The sequence below is a fragment of the Lissotriton vulgaris genome, chromosome 6 (genome assembly GCF_964263255.1).
Source record: "Lissotriton vulgaris chromosome 6, aLisVul1.2, whole genome shotgun sequence".
Lineage (NCBI taxonomy): Eukaryota > Metazoa > Chordata > Amphibia > Caudata > Salamandridae > Lissotriton > Lissotriton vulgaris.
Window position 1 is genome coordinate 582,925,167 of NC_141694.1, and position 22,269 is coordinate 582,947,435.

The 22,269-nt window shown below is 47.1% G+C and overlaps 1 protein-coding gene across 12 annotated transcripts in view; it reads right to left on the reverse strand.

Annotated features, from left to right (window-relative positions):
- SNX14 (sorting nexin 14) overlaps positions 1-22,269 on the reverse strand; it is a 1,106,650-nt gene that overhangs the window by 27,412 nt on the left and 1,056,969 nt on the right. For all 12 annotated transcript variants that reach the window (XM_086926583.1, XM_086926582.1, XM_086926579.1 and 9 more), the window contains one exon: positions 18,156-18,247. In XM_086926583.1, coding sequence (XP_086782709.1) covers positions 18,156-18,247 — 92 coding nt within the window. The remainder of the gene's footprint in view (positions 1-18,155; positions 18,248-22,269) is intronic.

A 22,269-nucleotide genomic window follows, 5' to 3' on the forward strand; every position in this document is an offset into this window, starting at 1 on the left:
CCGCTATTTCACTCAGTTAGTTGTGCAGATTTACTTTCACCTGAGTGCAGAGAATAGAGAGACGGGCGTTTTCAATAAAAGATATTATTTATTGAGCAGTCTTCCTTCTCATGCAAGAGAAATGAATTGTCACAATTGCAAGACTTGTTATTATGAAAAGTGCGTACAGTAAAAGGAGTATTACAAAATAATACTGTAAAAGCATTGATATGGTTTCTTAGCCATAAGATAGTTAAAATGAATAAAATATATACATTCATATATACATTAGCTAACGACCTCAACTGGTGCTTCTAACTACGCCTACCCCGGTGTACCTGACCTAAGTCTAATACATGGGAGGGAGACTACGCCTACCCCGGTGTACCTGACCTAAGTCTAATACATGGGAGGGAGTAAGTAATAGTTTAAGTTGAGTTGGTTTTGCTAAGAGTTTGTTTCAAGAATTCTCTCTAAGGGTTTAGTCAGCACCGTACCTCTGAAATAGAATGCAGGAGGTCTGGTATCTCCTCTCAGGACCCGATATCCCAGTCACCCGCAAGGGTAGGCTGGAAACGCCAGAGCTGGATTTTCTCGGCAAGAGAAAAGACAGCGTCTTTCTCAGCGCGTCAAGGAGGAGGGGCAGCGTCCGTGGGCTTCTCGCATCTGCTGGGCTCTCTGCAAGGGGACAGCTGTTCTGCTCCAGTATTCACCACCACTGTGTGCTTGCTTAAGGCACCGTTGGTATATTTATACCTGAAAGGTGCCGAGTTTGACTTAAGTTTTTGGACATAAGACGTCAATAAAGATGTCACCAAGAACTGGTCGTTCTTACAGTGCTCGCAGGAGTTCTATTACTAATTAAAACAAAGCAAGAGGGGCTTTCCCAGGTTGCTGGGGGTTTGAGATGTCGACAGAACTCGGTGTGCTATCTAGGAATCTAAGGAAGTGGCTTCTGCTGTGTCATGGACTGTCATGGACTGCAGAGGCGAGTTACAGAAATATGCTCTGATTGTTTATGCCATTATAGATATATGTGTTGATGAACAAGTTACTTACCTTCGGTAACGATATATCTGTAAGAAACATTAGTTAGTGTTGGATTCCTTACCTTAGAATATCCCCAGGCGTCAGTCTGGATCCGGAAACTTTTGCGTAGCAGTACCCCTGCGCGTCGGTAGGCGTCGTCTGCAGGCGTCCCCTGCGGCTCCGCGTCCGTCGTCGGCGTCGTGCGCCGTGATGACGTCGCTGGAGTAAATAGACGCCGCCTCCGCGCGCTGACGTCAGTTCTATGCACACAGCTTTTCCGCGCCAGGAGACGCAGAGCCATGAGAGAACCAACACTGGTGCCATGTAAAAACTAGGGCCCTGAAAGGGATGACCTTAACCCTAGGTATCAGTTCGCAGAACGGGGAGGATGGGTGGGTTCGGTAAGGAATCTAACACTAACTAATGTTTCTTACAGATATATCGTTACCGAAGGTAAGTAACTTGTTCATCTGAAAGAAACACGTTAGTGTTAGATTCCTTACCTTAGAATACATACCCCAGCAATACCAACCCCGGTGGTGGGTCTGCGAACCAATACAAAACTACACCAGAAAGTCCTGGAGGACAGAACGGCCAAAGAAGCCATCCCTCCGGACTTGACTGTCCAGGCAGTAGTGCCTCGCAAAGGTGTGCAGCGAGGCCCACGTAGCCGCCTGGCAAATGTCCTGCAAGGGGACTCCCCGGCCCAGGGCAGTAGTAGCCGCCGTGGCCCGAGTGGAATGGGCCCTCAGCCCAACAGGAGGCTCCTTCCGAGCCAAAGAGTAGCACGCTTTGATGCAGAGGACGACCCATCGCGAGATGGTTCGTTTACAAACCGCCCGTCCCTTCTTCGCACCCACGTAGCCAACAAACAGTTGGTCATCCACCCGGAACTGGCGTGTGCGATCCATGTAAAATGAAAGCGCACGTTTTGGGTCCAGACGATGGAGCTGCTCTTCATCCTTTGAAGGATGCGGAGGCGGGAAGAAGGAAGGGAGGGTGATGGACTGCCCGATGTGAAAGGCCGAAACAACCTTGGGCAGGAAAGAAGGTCTAGTCCTCAGAACCACCTTGTCAGGATGAATGGACAGGAAAGGAGGTTGGACAGAAAGAGCCTGGAGCTCGCTCACCCTCCTGGCAGAGGTGATGGCAACCAGGAAAGCCGTCTTTAAAGTCAGGAGACGGAGAGGGCAAGAATGAAGGGGCTCAAAGGGAGCACACATCAGGAAAGTTAGAACCAGGTTCAAATCCCACTGAGGCATCACAAACGGAACAGGTGGAAACATGTGAGTGATGCCTTTCAAGAATCGAGTTACAATCGGGGATTTGAAGAAAGAAGGTTGATCAGGAAGCCTCAAAAAGGCTGAAAGGGCAGAAAGGTAGCCCTTGATAGTGCCCAGAGCAGAGCCCTGCTGGGCAAGAGAAAGAAGAAACAGAAGAACCTCCGAAAGAGGGGCAGAAAGAGGGTCCACAGCCTTTGCTGTGCACCATGCCACAAATCTGTTCCACCGACAGGCGTATACCGACTTAGTGGAGGGACGCCTGGCTGCCAGAATAACATCACAGACTTCAGGAGGCAAGTCAAATGGCCTCAACTGCCGCCGCTCAATCTCCAAGCATGGAGGTGGAGACTGGACAGGTTCGGGTGGAGGACCGTCCCCTGCTGCTGCGACAGAAGGTCCTCCTGAAGGGGCAGGCGGATCGGGGGACCGACTGACATGCTGAGTAGCTCGGGATACCAGTACCTTCGAGCCCAGTCCGGAGCCACAAGGATAACTTGGGCCCGGTCGCGCCTGATCGACTTCAGCACTCTGGGCAGAAGTGGTATAGGCGGAAAGGCGTATAACAGACCGCAACTCCACTCGCGCCGAAAGGCGTCGCCGTGCGAGTGCCGTCTTGGAAACTCCAACGCGCAGAACTGATGACATTGCGCGTTCTCTTCTGTGGCGAATAGATCTAACCAAGGCTCTCCCCATTGCAGAAAGAGGCCTTGCGCCACGACCGAGTTCAGACGCCATTCGTGATCCATCGAGCACCGACGGCTGAGTTCGTCGCCCTGGCGTTCAGAGAACCTGCCAGGTGTTGAACCGTCAGAGTCACGCCCTGACGTTCCAGCCATTGCCAGAGGCGCAGAGCCTCCTGGCAAAGGGTCCACGACCCCACTCCGCCCTGTTTGTTGCAGTATCACATGGCGGTGGTGTTGTCGGTGAACACCTGCACTACACTCCCGTTGACAAAGGGGAGGAATGCCTTCAGTGCCAGACGAATCGCCCGCAGCTCCAACAGATTGATATGGAGCCGGGACTCCGCCGGAGACCAGATGCCTCTGATCTCTGCCTCTCCCAAGTGGCCACCCCAGCCCTGGAGGGACGCGTCCGTCACGACAACGTGCTCCGGTTGGGGAAGGGAGAGGGACTTGCCCCTGACCCAATCGCGGTCCGTAAGCCACCACTGCAGTTGTCTCGCAGTGCCCTCCGAGATCAAGACGTGGTCGGACAAGTTGCCCTGATGCTGGGCCCACTGAAACTTCAGGTCCCACTGCAGAGCCCGCATCCGCCACCTGGCGTGATGCACCAGAAGGATGCAGGAAGCCATCAGTCCCAGCAGCCGCAGCGTCAACCTGACCGAGACTCGGGATAGCGGCTGAAAGATGGGAATCAAAGCCTGAATATCCCGAACCCGCCGTTCCGGAGGATAGACCCGAAACTGCGCCGAGTCCAGAACCGCTCCGATGAAAAGGAGCTTTTGAGAGGGACACAGGTGTGATTTCGGCACGTTGATGGAGAACCCCAGGTCGTGCAAGAGGTCTGCCGTCATCTGAAGGTGGTGGACGACTGTCTGGGGCGAGCCCGCCTTCAACAACCAGTCGTCTAGGTAGGGGAAGACTGAAACCCCTAACCTGCGCAGATGGGCTGCGACCACCGCCATCACCTTTGTGAACACCCGTGGGGCGCTGGTAAGGCCGAAGGGGAGCACGATAAACTGAAAGTGCTCCTGGCCTACCGTGAACCGCAGGTAACGCCGGTGGGCCGGCAGGACGGGGATGTGAAAATAGGCGTCCTGCAAGTCCAACGCTACCATCCAGTCTTGCGGGTCTAGAGCAGCCAAGACCTGAGCTAACGTCAACATCTTGAACTTCTCCTTCCGGAGGAAGCCGTTGACGTTCCTTAGATCCAAGATAGGACGTAGGCCCCCCTTGTCCTTCTTGGGCACCAGAAAGTAGTGGGAATAACAACCACGCCCTACTTCTGGCCCAGGAACGCGCTCGATGGCCCCCTTGGCCAAGAGGGCCGTAACTTCCTCCTGCAGAAGTGTCAAGTGGTCCCCCGACACACGGTGGTTCTGCGGTGGCATGGCTGGAGGAGAGGTCTCGAAGGGGAGGGAGTAGCCCCTTCGGACAATTTGCAGCACCCACCTGTCCGAAGTGATCGTGCGCAAGTGAGCGTGGTGATGGCGAACCCTGCCACCCACTGGCGTCACATGGGGCCGAAAGCACGGACTAGGAGGATTTTGGGGTAGATGCTGCGGGGGAAGGAGTGGTCTGACCCCGCCGTTGTCCCCGACCGCCACCACGGCGGTTCCCACGGCCGCCACCGCGTTGGAAGGATTGTTGCGGCGCGTGGCTGGCAGCACGTGTGGGGGCGCCCCTTCCTTGGCCACGAAAGGGACGAAACGAACCCGGTTGCTGACGCTGGGTCGAGAGACCCAAGGACTTGGCCGTGACCCTGGAGTCCTTGAAGCGTTCCAGCGCGTGGTCCGCTTTATCACCGAACAGGTGACAGCCATCAAACGGCATGTCCATCAGGGTATTCTGGACATCAGCCGAAAAATTGGCGGATCTCAGCCAGGCGTGACGACGAATCGCCACCGTCGTAGACATAGCTCTGCCCAGCGAGTCGGTCGTATCAAGACCACACCGAATTGAATATTTCGCTGCATCTCGGCCCTCAGCCACAGCCTGACCGAGCTTTGCCCGCACCTCCATGGGGCATTCTGGTAGCAGCTCCGCGACCGTATCCCACACAGAGTGGGTGTAGCGGCCCAAGAGGCAGGCGGTGTTGCAAGACCGCAGGCCCAAACTAATGGACGAGAAGACCTTTTTGCCAAACTGGTCATACCTCTTGGATTCCCGGTCGGGCGGGGCCGACGGGAATGCGGACTGGGAGGTCGAGGCCTGGATCACCAGACTCTCAGGAGTGGGGTGGGTAGACAGGTACTTGGGGTCGTCCGGACAAGGACGGTGGCGCCTGGCCACGTTCCGATCAACAGGCGCACCTGAAGCGGGCCTGGACCACGTGCCCAACAGAACGTCAGACAAGGCTTCATTAAACGGCAGCAGTGGCTCCAGTGGGCATGACTGCGGTTTGAAGACCTCGGTGAGGATGTTAGGCCTCACGGCCGCGACGGGGAGCTCAAGGTTTAAGGCCTTGGCAGCCCTCATCAGCACCACAGAATAGGCAGCTCCCTCCACCGATGCCACGGAAGGAGGAGAGATCAAACCAGGGTTAGGGGAGTCGTCCAAACCACTGGCATCCCCCAAGTCACCTGTCCAGTCCGGGTCATACTGGCACTCGCGAGCCAGAGGGTCCTCGGACCCCTCCCAACCTTCACCGTACTCCTCATCCTCTCCGTATTCGGAGTCAATGATGAAGACCGGCTCCTCGGGGTTCATGGGCCCCATCGGCGCCGGGACCGGCGTCGAGCGACGCCCGTCCGGCGCCGCGTCCGGCGTCGGAGAAGGTAAGGGGACGGCGCCGCCCGGAGCCGGCGTCGGAACCCCACCGCCGGCCGGAACCGGCAGCGGAGAACCGGCGCCGCGCGGGGGCGGCGTCGGGGGTAACCCCGATGGCAACGGCGCTGGGGAGGCCGGAAGACCAGCCGGCGCCGATCCCGAAGGCCCCTGCGGCGCCGGGGTCGGAGCCGTCGGCGGCGCCGGGGCCGGAGCACCCGACGGCGCCGAGGCAGGGACACCCGAACCGCCAGGGCCCCCAGACGGTAGCACTGGGCCCGAAGGCGCCGTAGGCCCCGTCGGAGAAGCGAGCGCCCTCATGGCCATGAGGAACGCCTCGATCTCCTCAGGCGTCGCACCATGCCCAGGGACCGGAGGGTATGAGGCAGGCCGCGCCGGCGACTCTCGCGGAGCCGCGGGGTTGGGGTCACCCGAGCCCCCGGCCGCGTCGGGGGGAGTCGGGGGTACGATGACGACGCCCCGACTTCTTGTGCTTCTTACCTGACGAGGATGACGAGTGGTGTCGACTTCCGGAGCGCCCGGCGCGGCTCCGCGACCGCTCCCTCGAACGCTCTCTCGACCTCCGGCCGGATCGGGACCGCTCCCGGTCCCGACGTGGGGCCGACACCCGGAGCTCCAGTAGCTTGCGGGACCGCTCCCGCCTAGCCTTGTTGGTAAGGGCCCGGCAGTCGACGCAGGAGTCCACGTCGTGGTCGGGGCCCAGACACCGGAGACAGAGGCGGTGATGGTCTGTGACCGACATCGTGCGCTCACAGTCATCGCAATTCTTAAATCCAGGCATCCTATCAGGCACAATAGAGAAAAAAGACAATCGAAAAACTTGGTCAAAGACCGGAGTACTGCTCTTCAGATCTGCGTCCACTGGCGCGGAAAAAAGAAGAACTGACGTCAGCGCGCGGAGGCGGCGTCTATGTACTCCAGCGACGTCATCACGGCGCACGACGCCGACGACGGACGCGGAGCCGCAGGGGACGCCTGCAGACGACGGCTACCGACGCGCAGGGGTACTGCTACGCAAAAGTTTCCGGATCCAGACTGACGCCTGGGGATATTCTAAGGTAAGGAATCTAACACTAACGTGTTTCTTTCAGATTATAGCCGTATAGGGGCATGAGGTCACAATATTGATCGGGGTCCTAGATAAAACACATCAAAATCTTATTTTATTCATCCACCTGTCTTATGGATTTACTACAGATATGGTGTTAGGAGGCTTATAGTTAATAGCTTACTTGGATTATTTTATAGATTTAATGCAATTTTTATTTGTGGGTGTGCATAGTGCTAACAGAATTTTCATATTTTAGTGACCAGAAATACAAAATAATTTTTCACTCAACCCTGGGATACTAGGTGACACTTAATCTAAACTGTGCGAAGATCGGTTCTGAAGAGTTGGGGTGGGCGGAATTTGCGTCATTGCGTTACGCAAATCTCTGCAAAACGGTAAAAAATCTCAGCGAACATGCAGAAATTCAGCGAACAAGCGGAATACCTTGCTCGCGATGCTTTTTTCCTGTTCGCAATCGCTGTTTGCGTAATGGGGGGGGGGGAAATATCTTGCGGACACGCATTTTGAGAACGCGAACAAGCAAACAATTTCGTGAAGTCGCGGAACGCAGAATTTTGGGCAATTTCGCGTTCTCCGCAGAATGCGAAATTACCCAAATTCCGCAAGCAGGACGGAATTTACTGTTCAGGCCTACTGAAGAGACAAGTGACAGAGAGCTGTATTTGTGTATGTCTGAGAAACATAGAGATAGGGAGCTACAACAAAAACGAGAGAGCTATTCTAAAGAAATCAGTGAGAAAAAGACAGCTGTGTGCATGTATGTGTGTGTGAGAGAGAAAGTTATAGAACAAGAGGGAGTTATAAGTGAGATAAGAGCAATAGATTTTGTAGAGACACGTGAGAAAGAGACCACTGTGTGCATGTATGTGTGTGTAAGAAAGAGAGAGTGAGAGAATGAGAGGGAAGTACAACGGAACTAAAACAAATTTGGTTTCTAATATTTATGTTTATTATTTAAGTAGTTTAAAACAGGTGTATACAAGTGTGTACAACGTGCAGGTGAGAAGTAGGCAATTAGATGTGTACATTTTATATATATATATATATATATATTCACTGAAAAAACCATAGGTTATAGACCATATATAGTTAGGAATTCGCATTTACAAAACCTTATTTTACTCACACAAAACCTTTGAAATTCCATATATAGTTAGTTGCACTAACTATATATCGCGCACCCGCAATCCACTGCTGATGATGTCACATATTACATCATTCATGACATGGTCAGTGACATCACTGATGACATCTCAAATGACATCACTGATGACATCTCAAATGACATCACTGATGACATCACTGATGACATCTCATTTGACATTACTGATCACATCACTGATGATATCATTCATGTGATAATACGATGAACCTCTTCAGACTCTAATATAACCTTAGATACAATCAGTGTAAACAGACACTCACAGACTGTCACTCATCCATGGAGTTACTCACACACCTAGTCAGTCATGCAAAGAATCAATCACACCTCCATTTCCTCAACTATACAGTTATACAAACTTTACTTATTCAAACATATACTAACACATATTTACTCTCTTATACAATCCCTGATACAAGTTCACAATGATCCATAAACCACTCACACATTCACTGGCTCTTATGCACAGTTATTTATATATGTCAACTCTCACATGTACTGTTTTACATATGTACTTACTTTGACATGTAGCACTGAGATATCCATTCACTCACCAATACACTCATGCACACAGTCAACCGCCCATACAGCTGTTTCCACATGCACTTTTGAAACCATACATCTAGTGAATCAACTGCTCACACATCTATGCACAGAGGCATACACCTCCCAGCCACCCACACACACACTCAGTCTCCCATACAAATACTTGGGCAACCAATCAATAACCCATATAGTTACTCATATAGCTACTTATCAACACATGCAACAGTTTACAGAACAACAGACATAATGATGCACAAATTAAGACAGTTTAGTCACTAACCCATGCACTCAGTGAGACACATTTAATCACTCACTCATACAGTCAGTCATGCACCTACTAAATCCTTCATCCAGACACTTATACATCCACTCATTCTTCAATATGTAAGACATATTTTAACTTTACAGAAACATACAGTCACTGGATGTTGTCATCAGTGATGTCATTTGAGATGTCATCAGTGATGTCATCAGTGATGTCACTGACCATGTCATGAATGATGTAATATGTGACATCATCAGCAGTGGATTGCGGGTGCGGGATATATAGTTAGTGCAACTAACTATATATGGAATTTCAAAGGTTTTGTGTGAGTAAAATAAGGTTTTGTAAATGCGAATTCCTAACTATATATGGTCTATAACCTATGGTTTTTTCAGTGAATTTTCAAGGTTTTGTAAATGCTAATTCCTAACTATATATGGTCTATAACCTATGGTTTTTTCAGTGAATTTTCAAGGTTTTGTAAATGCTAATTCCTAACTATATATGGTCTATAACCTATGGTTTTTTCAGTGAATATATATATATATATATATACATACATATATAAACATATATCATCTGTATATCTATATAAATACAAACATAAATGCATGCATACATATACTTATATGCATACAGATGCATGTTATTTACATGAAAGTTGAAAAAACACTAATAAAAGCAAAGCTAAAAAGCCACCTCATTACAAACAGAATGGCTTTAACTTAAACGAGGGCGAGATCTATTGCATTTTCAATGCTTGTTTACTTTGGTTCCATCAAGAAGGCATTCAGATGTGTCACACATTTGCCATAAATTCTGAATGTTAGCACTCTAGTTGCACATTAGATCACTGTAGTAAAGCTACTGCTCACCAGGGACGTCTGCTGCTGGTATTCAAAGTGCATGTTTCAGTCTGCATGTCAGAATTTTTTTAATGAAATTGAAGAGGGTTTGAGAAGTCACTCAAAATGTGCTCTAATTTTTCTTTCTGCAGCACTAATCATAATTCATATGGCAAAATATACCCCCTCATTTTGTTCCTTTTTAAATTAAATGTTTTAAGAGTTACCACTTTATTCCAATCAAGATGGCTTCAGGTGTGCCATACCTTTGTAATAAGTAGGACTGTTAGCGCTCTAGTTGTTCTTTAGAACACTCTGGGACATTCTGTCATTGGGCTATACTTGGGCTACATCTGGGTTATATTTGGGCTACATTTGGGCTCTTTTGTCTCTGGTGGCCATTTTGGGAGACTGCATGTCAGAATTTTTTAATGAAATAGAAGAGGATTTGAAAAGTCACTCAAAATGTGCCCTAATTTTTCTTTCTGCAGCACTAATAATACCTTCTATTGCATAATATACCCCCTCATTTTGTTCCTTTTTAAATTAAATGTTTTAAGAGTTACCACTTTATTCCCATCACGATGGCTCCAGGTGTGCTATACCTTTGTAATAAGTAGGACTGTTAGCGCTCTAGTTGTTCTTTAGAACACTCTGGGACATTCTGTCATTGGGCTATACTTGGGCTACATCTGGGTGACATTTGGGCTACATTTGGGCTCTTTTGTCTCTGGTGGCCATTTTGGGAGACTGCATGTCAGAATGTTTTAATGAAATAGAAAAGGATTTGAGAAGTCACTCAAAATGTGCCCTAATTTTTCATTCTGCAGCACTAATCATACTTTCTATGGCAAAATATACCCCCTCATGTTGTTTCTTTTTAAATTAAATGTTTTAAGAGTTACCACTTTATTCCAATCAAGATGGCTTCAAGTGTGCCATACCTTTGTAATAAGTAGGACTGTTAGCGCTCTAGTTGTTCTTTAGAACACTCTGGGACATTCTGTCATTGGGCTATACTTGGGCTACATCTGGGTGATATTTGGGCTACATTTGGGCTCTTTTGTCTCTGGTGGCTATTTTGGGAGACTGCATGTCAGAATCGTTTAATGAAATAGAAAAGGATTTGAGAAGTCACTCAAAATGTGCCCTAATTTTTCATTCTGCAGCACTAATACTTTCTATGGCAAAATATACCCCCTCGTGTTGTTTCTTTTTAAATTAAATGTTTTAAGAGTTACCACTTTATTCCAATCAAGATGGCTTCAGGTGTGCCATACCTTTGTAATAAGTAGGACTGTTAGCGCTCTAGTTGTTCTTTAGAACACTCTAGGAGGCTGCAGTAGAACACAAAGGAATCAACTGACAGTCTCTGTCCTTGTTGGATGTACATGTTTTACTGAGAATGTCAGACTTCATTTTCACATGACTGAGAAAGATAATGTGAATTTACAGAAAATATGCTTTCAGTTTAGCTTATAGATCCCCTTCCAAACCACTGTGGGAAAATCATGATATATTAGTTTTCTTTCAAACAATATTCATGATATCACAGCAGAAGGTTTTTTCACATGGTAAAATCACCTTAGAACCCACCACAATTCCTAAAACGAGTATGGTACCATCAACAAATGATTTATAATGTAACTAAAGTCCTAAAACCCTCTATTAACTACAATGCTTTTTAATGAGGTGCTATCATGTATATTGGTCCCAAGATGGCTGCCAACACTTCTTGGATGAAGTGCTGACAGCCAATCAGATCAGATGTGTGGTTAGGCTCCGCCCAGATATATATCTTTTTTTGAACCTAAATTACTCAAAATCCACTGGAGCACATATATTGAGACCTAGCAAAGGCACATCGGGCTAACAGTCCCTACAATTTTGCCAAGTTTCGTGCAAATCCATTCAGCCGTTCGAGCTAAAAGTGAGGCCAACCGCCCTATGGAAATTAACATGGGAAAAACGCATTTTGGGACCCCCCTTTTTTCTCGGCCCCCCCTTGATGAAACCCCCCCAAATTGTCAGGGGCTGCTCAGAAACAAAATGTTCCATTTTCCTGAAAATTTCAGCCAATTCCGTCCACAAACGCCAAAGTTATTAGACATAGAATTTTCAAAAATCCCATAGAGAAAAAATCCTAACTATATATACCTACTGGCGACCGCCAGTAGGTAATATATATATATATATATATATATATATATATATATATATATATATGAAAAAAGCAGTCCCTCTTGTGAAAGAAAGGCAGGAACCTCAGCGGGGTAAGGCAAAACAATTTATTCCCAATTTGATGGCGAATTTGATGGCGTATGCATTTCGGCCGGTGTGGCCTCTTCAGCGCCTGCGGTGGTGAAAACGGGAGTCCTACCGCTCTGCAGTTTAAAGTGCACCCCTCCGCACCGGATAGGTGAGAATGACAGCTCCGCCCCTCAGCCAAAGTATCACAGGTGTTAGTGTTAAGGGTCCGAGGCAATCAAAGGACTCCAATGCCCAGGATGCAACAGTGGCTCCTAGGTAAGTAATGCTGGGGGACGGTTTGTGGAATAGCTGTGGGAGTGGAGCTCTGCAAAGCGTTACCCGCAAAAGGAAACAGACAGTCTTGCCTCGGGTCCCCAGGACCTCCAAAACCTTTAGTCCAAGCACAAGTGTAGCGTGAGCGGGAAGGTTTTTTCACATGGTAAAATCACCTTAGAACCCACCACAATTCCTAAAACGAGTATGGTACCATCAACAAATGATTTATAATGTAACTAAAGTCCTAAAACCCTCTATTAACTACAATGCTTTTTAATGAGGTGCTATCATGTATATTGGTCCCAAGATGGCTGCCAACACTTCTTGGATGAAGTGCTGACAGCCAATCAGATCAGATGTGTGGTTAGGCTCCGCCCAGATATATATCTTTTTTTGAACCTAAATTACTCAAAATCCACTGGAGCACATATATTGAGACCTAGCAAAGGCACATCGGGCTAACAGTCCCTACAATTTTGCCAAGTTTCGTGCAAATCCATTCAGCCGTTCGAGCTAAAAGTGAGGCCAACCGCCCTATGGAAATTAACATGGGAAAAACGCATTTTGGGACCCCCCTTTTTTCTCGGCCCCCCCTTGATGAAACCCCCCCAAATTGTCAGGGGCTGCTCAGAAACAAAATGTTCCATTTTCCTGAAAATTTCAGCCAATTCCGTCCACAAACGCCAAAGTTATTAGACATAGAATTTTCAAAAATCCCATAGAGAAAAAATCCTAACTATATATACCTACTGGCGACCGCCAGTAGGTAATATATATATATATATATATATATATATATATATATATATATATATATATATATAAAACATTTTATACGATTAGGTTGGATTTGGTGTGTTTGTGACTAGTTGTGGTTGAAGTGTGCTTGATTTTAAATGGGTGCAGGAGGGAGGTCTTTAGGTGACAATTCGTACCTTTTGCCGTGATTTAAATGTGGTGGGGCTTGGTAAGGTGTTGAGGAACAAGTAAAACTTGTGGAAGGGGTGGAAATATAATTGCTTGTAAGGTGCCGGTGTATCCCTTGGTCCCGTTTTCAGGTTGTTTAGAAATGCTTTTGGGGTGGTTGCAGTTGATCCAGGGTAAAGGGGTATTGAACGTAATAACTGGGGAAGTGTACTATATGTCTGGTTTTCTGGAAGGAAATCGAGCCAGGGGAAATAGTGTTTAGGGCCTAGCTTGTGAGTTTGACGCTACTTGAGGCCTAGTAAAAGTTGCGGTATTATATGTTTTTGGGACTGAAATCAGGTGTGTTTCCCCTGTTTGCAACTGTGTTTAGAGGTGAAAAGGTATGGTGGGAATGTTTAATTTTAAATAAAAGTGGTTTTGTATGCTTAGGGGTGGGGGTCGGCTATATGGAGGTAACAGTGTTAATATATATACTGGGTGCAGGGCAGAATGATAAATTGTAGTAATGTATAGTGCATGTGGCTGCTGTGCAAAAGTGTGCTGGAATATTAAAGGTACGTGTTTGTGACTATGCACACGTGATTTCCACCCTAAAATAAAAGCAATACCTTTTTGTTTAAATACGCTTTTACTTATAAAAAAAGAATACAGTTGCCTTTACGCTGGTTTTACAAGTAAATTCTAAGGTATTTACATTTGTTTGAAAGAAACAAAAGAGTGTGACTGAAAGTCTGATGTAGTGTGAAACATTAGCATGTTTTCCAGACTTGTGAAAAGAAATAGGGACAAGATAATGAAGGGAAAATCTGCAGCGTAGTAAAGATCGTTATCTTGAAGTCTATAAAATCTGTGCGATACACACTAACTAAATTGCCAGAAACAGAAAAATGTCTAAGTTCACAAACAAACTAGATCACTGCAAAATTTGACAAGACATGTGGAAAGCACATTACAAATACAACAATGGACAAAAAAGGAAATTACAGAATCTCGACTGAAAACATGCATTCACGTTCACTAATATAAAACAGCTTTATTAAAAAAAATCACTTCAATATATCCATTTATCCACCACACACCGTATTTTTTGCAAAAAAATCACACATTTATTAAAAAACACAACTTCAACAAAATAAAACAAGTTCCTTACAAATAAATATTGGCAGCGCAAAAAACAAAGACTTCATCCCACCATTCCAAAAAACTAAAGCGGCACCCAAGGTGGAGAAGTGTGGCTCACCGGTTAGAGGCGGCAGACCCAGAAGCAGAGGTCGGCCCGGGACCAGGGTTAAATTCCCGACACGGCAGGGTACGGAACCAATGTCAGTGGGCTCGATAAATCTCGCCTCGGTTCCTCTCTAACCATGGGTCCCACTCTGCAACTCTGGGCAATAGCTTGCTTAATCTCCACAACGGCCTCCTCGCTGCCGGGGATGCCTGGCTTCACCTTGGGGATGCCCAATAGGAACCATCTCACAGGGAAAGCCAGGACGGGTTCCCCAGCGGCACACAGCGCCAAGAAACCCTGGGGCGAACGTGCGCTCTACAAATTCATACTAACATAACATAACACGCTCAACTTAAGTAACCAAAAACAAAACCGTTCCAAAACAAATAAACAAAAGACTTCGTACCACTCCCCCTCCCCTGGACGGACCACTTTCTAGTTTCCTTCCAACTACCGGGAATGTTTAAGAAACCCCAAAAACCACCTACTTACTCCAGGGACAGGGCATGGCCCAAACTCTCTACCGAAGAATGGGCCAGGACCTTAAAGTCAACTACACCTGCTTACGCAGAAGACCCGGCTATCGCCGATGGTAAATATAGAGAGTGGATTACCACCTCCCTGGACTCTGTCCTCCCACTTAGAAATCGGGAGAACAAAACTGGGAAACCAGGTTCTGCACCTTGGTATACCCCGGAACTCCGTTCACTACGCAAAAATTGTAAGAAAGCCGAACGACTTTGGAGGAAAAACTGGCAGCACTCCAACAAGGAAGCCTACCAAAATGCAGTTAGACTATACAAAACTGCCATTAGGCGCTCTAAAGCTGCACACTACGATACACGGATAAAAGAATCCACTAACTCAGCCAGGGAATCTTTCCTAATCGTAAAAGAGCTTCTGAAAGTCCCATCCACTCCTTCCACCAACTCCCCCCCTGTAGACCGGAGCAATGAATTAGCCATCTACTTCAATGATAAAATTGCCCGCATCATAGCATCACTTCCACCTCCCCACCCCTCCAGCCATATGGACAATGACCCACCCCTTAGCCAGACTGATAGCAGCTCACGCCCCCAACTTGCTACATTTAGGCCAGTAACCTGCAACGAGGTAAAAGATACCCTAACCAAAATGAAAAGCGGATCTCCTTTGGACCCTGCACCCATCAGAGTCCTCAAAACTGTAGCACCCGTCATCATTCCTACTATCACGGAGCTTATAAATAGTTCACTTGCTCAGGGATCTGTCCCTGCTAGCTGGAAGAGTGCAGTAGTGAAGGCACTCCTCAAAAAACCCCAGCTAGACCCAGCGGATATGGCAAACTACCGGCCAATCTCACTCCTCCCAGGCATTAGTAAGATAGCCGAGAAACTGATCAACGGTCAATTGTCTCAGTTTCTGGAGGATAACAACATCCTACGACAATCCCAAACTGGGTTCCGCCCGGGCCACGGCACAGACACTGCCCTTCTTGCCGTCATCGAGGAGGCAAGGCGCATTCTAGATTCAGGAGGGTCAGTGGCAGTGATCCTCCTGGATCTTAGTGCTGCCTTTGACACAGTCAACCATCGTGTCCTTCTCCATCGGTTGGCGGCAGCAGGGCTCACCGGAACAGCACTCAGATGGATAGAGTCCTTCCTTGCCGGGCGTACGTTCCAGGTGTGGGACGGCAACCATCGCTCATCTACCCTTCCCCTCACGAGCGGAGTCCCTCAGGGTTCGTCCCTGAGCCCGACGCTCTTTAATGCCTACATGGCCCCCCTTGAAGACGTGGTAACACCATACGGTATAAAAATTGTGAGCTACGCCGATGATACACAGCTGGTCGTCTCCCTATCACAACTAGACGACCACCCAGACAACCTGGCTAACTGCCTCACAGAGATCCACGGTTGGATGTGTGATTCATCACTAAAACTTAACGGGTCAAGGGCCGAAGTGATGCTCATGGGGAAACAATGGGCGACCATTCCCTCAACGGTCTGGCCAGAAGTGTTCGGAGAAATTCCCACCCCGAAACGCGAAATTAAGACCTTAGGAGTATGGATAGAACCCGAGCTCTCAATGAAAACACAAGCGGCCAAAACTGCAGGTACTTGCTTTGGGCTCATGCGCATCACACGCAGGATCCTCCCCCTACTCCCCCCTGCATCCAGGAAACTATTAGTCCAAGGGCTTATACTATCACGCCTGGACTATAGCAACATGGTCTACTTGGGGGCCCCCGAGTACACCCTGGCGAAACTGCAACGTACTCAGAATGCAGCAGCCCGTCTAATCATGAATCTCCCCGCCAGAGCATCAGCGAAACCTGCCATCAAGGCCCTGCACTGGCTCCCTGTTCGACAAAGGGTGGAATTCAAAGCCATGTGCACGGCTTACAAACTGATTAACGGAAGCGGCCCGCGATCCTCAGCGACCTGGTTACGCCCTATAAAGCTCCCAGATCCCTGCGGTCCGAGAATGAACATCTAGCCAACATCCCCAAATTTAAAAAGACTCGCACTGGAGGTCGACGATTCTCAGTGAAAGCCTCCACGGGTTGGAATTCGCTCCCTCGCACCCTCAGACTGGAACCCAACTACTTAGGGTTCAGAAAAAAACTGAAAACACTCCTATTCCCTAAGTAATGCCATCCCCCTCTTTCCTCTCATCTGGATATTCAAACCCTCATAGCGCGGGGATGCCTTCGGGTCACCAGGCGCTTTATAAATCGCCAAATAAATAAATAAAATAAATAAAATACAAACAATAAACGGCATCCACGTTCAACTACAGCAAGCAAAAACAAAAGAGTTCCAAAACTAATACATTAGGCTATATACAACAGCCTTCAAATCCATTGAAAAACGACATCACATTTAGGAAGTATGTTTTGGCTAACATTGACAACACAACATACAGTCAGTCCATTATGTGAAATTAAAATCCAGTCTCCTTCTCCAACATCTTCCTATATAATGTTAAAACGGAAGTAACACAAAATTAGCACGGTCTTACGAACAAAAACAATAATGCAGATTGGTATCTTAAGATAACACACAATGTTCTAATCACCCAGGATTAGCGTGCGTTTGCATTTTGAATCATTAGAGAGCTTCTCGAAAATACGACTAATTATTGACTTTATAATAAACAAGCACTGGCAATGGCAAGAGGTCTGGCGTTGGCTTCCGACCTTTTGTCCGTATCAATGCTGAATGTATTTGTGAATGTTTTTTTATATGATGACACACCAGCAGCAATTTTGGGGGAGGTGCCAATTCCTCACCTAAGTAAAAAACACAGGCATTGTTTCAAAGACAAAATTGATATTTTTGTAATGCAATAGCATGCAGTGCACTAATAATCCCTGGTACTAAAGGTAACTCACTAATCGAGAGGGTGTTCACATTCTTTTAACAACAGAATGCCATCACTCATGGTCAGTTAAGCAAATGGTTTAAGTGGCCTGACCCTGTGCCTCCTGTGATATACTGTGGCGGGTGGAAGCAAAGCATGAATGACACTGCAGCAGCCAATTGGTGAAGAGGAATAGCCAAAAGCCCCTCAAAGTATGTATAGTGACCAATCTCCTATTAAAAACAAAAAGTCTTTGCTAAAGTCAGGCTTAAAAAGGTCCCTTCAAAAAGAAACTTGAATTGCAAATCATACACTTATCTGTTTTTAAAATAGCAGTCTGTTTGCTTTGCAGGATAAAGCATAATTTCATTCAAATGAAGATGGGTCAAAATATGGTCACACTTTCAAAAGACAATGCCTAAAGTGTAGATTTTTTCAGTTAAAAAGCATACACTTCTAGTTCAATGAAAGTATTTATTACCTGTTTATTCAGCACTGGCTGCTGCAGCCCATCGAAGAGAAGTCGAATGCCTTCATACTTGGCGTCATCCCCAATGCATTTGCCCATCAAATCTAGTTAAAATAACACGGATGCACACTTTAGCCAATGAGATGTACTTCGATTTCCATAATTGATTTGCATGTTATTTGATACCAGTCAAATTCAATACCATTGTGAATTTTATTTCATTCATGAATATTAAGTGGAGCTTATGAATGCATATCCCACAAAAAAGTTCAAACTGCAAATATCCCCTTACTAGGTCATACTGATACAGTAAAAAAGGGACAGGCGCCAAAATAAAAGTGCCCCCCTCCCCCATTAGAGAATTAGAAAGATAAAAAGTGGACCATGTTAGCAAATTAGGGCTGTTTTGAACTTTTACAGACATGCTGTTTAAGTGTTTTGCAAGGTATGGAAGACTGCATAGATTTGAGCTTGCTACAGGCAATGTTTGTTTTAATATCGGGGAAATCAATTGTAAAACCCAGTCCAAAAGACCATAACACAGACCCACAAACAGCCAAAACACAGACCCACACACTCATCATGTCAGATCAGCCGGTCAGGCACTGCTTGAATGCCCCATAGGCCAGTCCGACTCTTCAGAGGACACATCCACAGACCTAAAGTTGATCAAGCTAAAGATATCTCTGAAACCTCCTGACCATAACAGTTCACATATTTATTAATTGTTCCTTTCAATTGCTTCAATGCATATTTCTAAATGTAAGAAGTTCTAATACAATTTGGTAAGTGGCAATTCCACCCTGTCTGTCATCCCTTTCACCAGAGCATTTAACTTTTCAACACGTTGGGAAAAAGCGACCAAGAGGTGTGGGGATACGGTAGGACAAATGATGGGATGTGTTGGGATGAAAGTTCTTTGAACAGTTTTCCGAAGCGCGATCACCCTCTCCAGGTATGTTTCTGGACAGCCCTAAGTGTGTTTCCTCTAGTATGCTTGACAATAATCAAGCCCATTGGGCTTAATTGATTTGAGATATCAGAGCAGGATTCTGATGTTGAGGTATCACCAGATGTGCACCCCTCTCTGTGAATGGAAACTGCCCTCTCTATCCAGATTGTGTGAGTGATGGTGGCAGCAGCAAAACTTCAAGCCAGGGACACTGACCTTTTCAACCGTACTTCAGTGGGAGTACTGTCTCATAGGTGCCCTGAGGAATGTCTGATCAGTCCCCCATTTTTGGGGTCCTCTGAATTCATCATATTTTCGACATGCATGATGGATGGCTGTACCAAGTATCCAGTGTGTGAATCTGGGTTCAAAATCTGTCAATAGATTAGTTAATGCTGGAGTACGTGTGCCACTCTGAAAGGCTAGTGCTGTTATATAATAAGTAGCTGCCACTAGGGTGCACAACTCTTGTGTTCCCCAACAGGACTAGATAAAACTGGTGGGTTGGAGAAGGTAGCCAATCCCTTCCATTTGTGTTATTCATAGAAGGGCAATAAACAAACGAACATGCCTCCTAAGGTGGCCTGCCAGACAAAAGTCAAGTCACCCCTATCTGAGCAAGCCTTAACTGTCCCTTAAGATGACAGGGGGGGGCTTTATGCCTGTCCACTAAATGCAGACATCACATTGGGAACATGGTCCTCCAAGACTGAGAGGTTCCAGACAGTAAAAACATGCAAACTCACTGAGAAGCCAGACTTGGCCACAATAGGTAGATAAGTAGTGGCCTCCTCAGCCAGTACTTTGTTAAACATTTGTATCATCCCAGAGCAGCTTTTGTGTATTTGTACAGGAGAGAAGATAACAGAAGAACCAGAAGTGAAACCTCTGCATGGTTGCCACTCTTCCTCGAACTGGGCATACGTTTGGAAAGCCTGCAGAGTAATCACGTCTGGGCATACCCTTCGTCACTTATGATGAGCATAGCACACACAACAAGATGATGTATGGAGTCAAACAATCAATCAGGGTTTAGAAAGCACAGCTAATCACCCGATAGGGTATCTAGGCGCTTGCAGGTCCCGGAGGCTTATATGAACAGCCATTCTTGAACGAGTGCTGAAACTTTTCAAACACTCAACCCCAGTCAAGAGATCTGGGTTACATCCATCGTTCTTTGGCTCACCATGCTGCCCCAGTTTGGACCCAGCCATATGCAAATCAGTCTTGATCCTGCTCTCCAGTTAGTACAGTCAGCTGACTCGAAGCGTATGCATGGCGAACATTTTAATTGCCCAAGACTCCTCAGGAGCCACAAGGTTGCTCTTGCCAAGGACCAGGTAGATGCAAACAATGACATCCAGATCAAGGAGAAGCTCTATCACCTTAAGACATTGAGAAGGAGGAGCCACTAGTGACCCTTCCTGTACACGTGTGGCGGCTGTACTTCGACTGCCCTCTGGGGACTAAGGCAATCCAGACTTCGAATGGAATACCATCTGGTCAATTGGAGGAGGTTTCTCTCATTCTGGAACTGTTGCAGTCATCTTCTTAGATGTGGACATTCCTGTGATACTGTTAACTGAAGGTCAGGTAAACACTCCCTCCAAGGCAGTTGTCAACAGATCACTGGATACTATGGGAGCCGTTGTGGATGCCCCTAACCAGTTTATTATAACTCAACAATACAATCATGTCATCATCTGCGCGCACTTCCCCTTCTCCCACTCTCCACCCTCCCCCCGTATTTCTCTAGTAAGTTCCATGCAAATTTGACCCAGAGTCCAAAGTGCTATGGTGGAATAGTCTCTTGGTTTCGGCCTTTGATGTCTCCGGAATGGACGTATACGCTGTTCTAACTCTCTTCTACTCATGCAAACTTCATAGCCTACCATCCAGCCCGTGATATTTTCTCCATTTGCCCCAGACCTTACGGAACTTCTTCGGGCATCCCCTTGCTTTGTAAGTGACCCTTTCAGCGGCCATGTAAAGGTCTAGCCCTCTCCTCCATTCTTCCAAACCTGGTGATTCTGGCGCACCCAAGTACTTCGCAATGTCCCTTTTTGCCATCACCAGCGCCAAAACCAGAAAGGTCAGTAGGGGGCGTGCTAGGTCTACGTCATTTGCCATGCCTAGAAGGGCCAGCTTGGGCTCCAGGCAGAGAGAGGTCTCCAGCACCTCGCTCAACTCTGCAAATACCTTTCCCCAATATTCTTGGATCGTACGGCATGTCCATATGGTTTGGTAGAAGTCCCCTCCCGTCTCCTTGCATGTAAGGCACCTTGTGTCTTCCGTCCGTCCCATTTTATGTAGCGGCTCTCTGTCATAGTATGTTCTATGTAGCTCATTGAACTGGATGAGTCACAGACGGGACTTAATGGCCACTTCCCTGGGGTGCATTAACACAATATCCAAATCAATATCTTCCATGTCGCCCACCTCATTCTCCCATGTTCCCCTGAGTTTACCCAAGACCCCTAGCATATTGTTTGTTAGTGTTCTATATGTAAGTGATACCGCTATTTCCTGTATCTGTTCCTGTAACAGCCTTCACTCTAGGGGTGCATAATCCGGGAGCTCGACTAACTGGATCTTTTCTGCTCGGCATGTCTTAAGTGCGCATATTTGAAAAACTGTGTGCGGTGCAGTCCGAAATCCGACCTCAGGGCAGCAAATGATTTCAGGTCTCCCTTGGCCACTATTTCTCCCAAGGTGGAGATACCTATATCCTCCCATCTCTGGAAGCCTTTCAACGTATGCAATTCTGTTAGCCACATGCAGCCAGATCAGCGTCTATCGAGTGGGTTTTTTTCCCCAGCCCGTGCGGCTCGTCGCCTTGTTCCACAGCTGTAGAGTGATACCCGTAGCAGGGAGAAGCTGTCCCCGCCTAGCACCCCTGTATAGGTAGTACAGTAACGGCCTGGTGGACATCCTATGTCTCTCAAGATCATACGTAGGGTGATCTGCCTGCGCGTTTAGCCAATCATTGATTGGGGCCATATGTTCCGCCCAATAGTATGCCTCTAGATTCGGGAGCGAGATCCCTCCGCTATATTGATGGCGTTGGAGTGTATTTAGTGCAACTCTGGATTGTTTACCCAGCCATAGGAAGGACCTAAGTTCCGCATGTATTATCTCAAATACTTTTTTCCGGAGTGGGTAGTACTCATTCTG